The sequence below is a fragment of the Mus pahari genome, chromosome 16 (assembly GCF_900095145.1).
Source record: "Mus pahari chromosome 16, PAHARI_EIJ_v1.1, whole genome shotgun sequence".
Classification (NCBI taxonomy): domain Eukaryota; kingdom Metazoa; phylum Chordata; class Mammalia; order Rodentia; family Muridae; genus Mus; species Mus pahari.
The window spans coordinates 46,687,642-46,690,312 of NC_034605.1; the positions used below are offsets into that span (position 1 = coordinate 46,687,642).

Consider the following 2,671-nt stretch of genomic DNA (forward strand, 5'->3'; position numbering starts at 1 on the left):
TAATTTGTGACCCAATGGAATATGGCACAGCCACTAAGCAGTTGCTGAAACTATTTTTAGTATTGTGAAACTGCTGGTAAACTGTTAAACTAAGCTAACACAGGACAGAAAGATAATGGGAAGGGTGTAGCATTAGAATGCTGTACACGGGTGCAGGCATAGACGTAAGTACACCAAAATGTTAAGTGCGGGTTGCTTCTGGGAAGTAGAGGTGATTTGATCTATTTAAAAGAAAAATCTAATTTGAGATGTCCATACACTTCTGGATGTGGGCACCCACTGGAGAATGATTGACCTGTGGGAGGAGAGTGAGCTCCCTCCTCCATAGCGCCAACTATCCCTAGCTCCTAGTTAGGGGTGGGAGTTTGTAAATCCCTTCCCCCACCATGCTGAAAGGTTGCCTGTCTTGGGCTTGTGCAGATCATCACTGCTCCTGTGACGTCAGAGTCATGTCCAGAAGACTCCATTCTCCTTCCAGACCTCTGGCACTTAAAATCTTTCTGTCCTGTCTTCCCCCTGGTTCCTGAGCCTTGGGGAGCGTATGCAAAGCAGATGGACTCAAGATTCTTGTAGACATTGTTTTCTAAAAGACTTATGAGCATGTGTGTAATTAATGTTTTAGTATCGAAAAGATCTCCCTTGCTCAAACAACGTAAACAAGGCCCAGTGATAACCCGAAAGAAGGCAGCAATCCAAGGACTGCAGGCGTTTTCCACTTCTCGGGAAGTCTAGGGTGTCTGTCCCTATCACAAAATCTAGAGAGTAGCAGCGTCGCCACAGCCCTGTGTTTCAGAGAAAGCTGCCCACCCTATCTGAATCTGCATGACCCGCTCGAAGGGTTTGAGGGTCATCTAGCTGGTGTGGCGCGTGCCATCGCGGCTTCCAAAACCTCAGGGCGTGGGGCTGTTCCGCGGAGCTGCTTGTCGCCGCTGGCCAGCCGCAGCAGCGACGCGGACTTGGGGACGCGCGCGGGGCGGGGACCAGGCTACCCGCCTCCTCCGACTGGGGAGTCCCCGGGGCCGGCGCGCGGGGAAGTCCCAAGCGCGGGTACAAGAGCCCGGCGCGCGCCCAGGGGGCCGGCCCGGACAGTGGCGCAGCGCTCCAGCCATGTCGCAAGGCCTCCAGCTCCTGCTTCTAGGCTGCGGTACGGCCCCCGAGCCCGATCGCCCGGTGCTACTCGCGACCCCGCCTCGGTGGCCTTGCTTACACCGCTCTGTCTCTCTCCCTCTCTCTTGCAGCCTGCAGCCTGGCGCCCACGATGGCGATGCGGGAGGTGACGGTGGCTTGCTCCGAGACAGCCGACTTGCCGTGCACAGCGCCCTGGGACCCGCAGCTCTCCTACGCAGTGTCCTGGGCCAAGGTAAGCTCCAATGGGGTTTGCGTGGTCCCTTGCGGGGACAGTGGAAACAGGCATCCGAGTGACCGGGTCTCCAGGGGCCCCGGATTGGGCACTCCAAACATTCTGATACCCCATTTTCTCCCACCTTCCTTCATCTGCATCCATGGCCCACGTTCTCTTATGTTAGTCCCTCTACAGAGCATGATCAAAAGCGGCTTGGTGTGAATGATCCCACCGGAGGTTTTCAAGGGATTGGATCCATGTGACAGGGCACCTGTGGGTGCAGCCAAAGAGCTGCAGTGAAAGCAAACTGGGCCTAGATTTGGGCATGGGATAGGGAACATGTCCCTAGACTCCTGATTTCTTGTGCCTTGTGACCATGGCACCATCTCAAAGAGGGTCTTAGGTGGCTTAGGCTGGCCACAAGAGGTAGTTTCGAGCGATCATCTTTTTTCAGTGAAGGCACGCTATTGGCTCCTCTGCCACCTTGCTTCTGCATGGCAATCCTCTGAGGGGTCGGGTCTGGCCATGAATGAAGATTTCCTTAGAACTGTGCTGGAGCCCAAGGCCCAAACAGGAGAGAACGCATCTCGGCTCCTGTGGTGAGAAATTGAGTTGCACGAGGCAAGTCATTTGAAAGGTTTCCTTTCAGTGAGAGCCCTCAGACTCCAACATTGTAATTCCTCTGGTATTTTAAAACCCAGCTGCTGAAATTTAATAGAGCCGGCCTTTGCACCTGGGCTTTCAGCGAGGTTCTGAGAGAGGCCACCTCCATCTGAAGGCAACATGAATTAAATCCCCCCCCCCCCCGGGGGTGGCTCTGAGGAGGAAGCCTCTGTATGTTCTCAGTTTTCAAGAAACGGGGGGTGGGGGGGGGGCTACTTTCTTCCCACAAAGAGTGATGTTAGGAGAAGTTTAAACATGCAAGGCAAAATGGGAAGTGTGTGTGTGTGTGGTGTGTTTATCCACTTTAGCCACTTGTCTGGGCTGGGGGAAGGATAGTGGCAGTTCAGTGGTACAGGTCTTCTTGTCCAGCACACACCAAGTCCCAGGTTTGAAATGCTAAGATTCAAAGCAAAACTCAAACAACTCAACCATCTGGATTGTTAATTCCCCAAGGCTAATGACTTCCTGGTGCATTCTGTACTCTGCCCAGCGCCCAGTCACTGAATCTAAGTTTGTGCCTTGAAGGAGGTAATATCATGGAGATCTCAGGCCACTGCTGTGTGGCCTGTAAAACTCTGTGTGTGTGTGTGTGTGTGTGTGTGTGTGTGTGTGTGTGTGTGTGTGTATGTATATGTGTGTGTATGTATATGTGTGTATGTATATGTG

General features: G+C 53.2%; 1 protein-coding gene across 2 annotated transcripts in view; it reads left to right on the plus strand.

Moving 5' to 3' along the window:
* Nucleotides 1–1,011: 1,011 nt before the first annotated feature.
* Nucleotides 1,012–2,671, plus strand: part of Cd83 (CD83 molecule) — a 19,898-nt gene continuing 18,238 nt past the window's right edge. Inside the window, exons 1-2 of one of the 2 annotated variants that reach the window (XM_021215650.1) lie at nt 1,012–1,144; nt 1,239–1,360. In XM_021215650.1, the coding sequence (XP_021071309.1) occupies nt 1,108–1,144; nt 1,239–1,360 (159 nt within the window). In that variant the 5' untranslated portion in view covers nt 1,012–1,107. The remainder of the gene's footprint in view (nt 1,145–1,238; nt 1,361–2,671) is intronic. The other variant, XM_029547503.1, reaches the window with a different exon arrangement.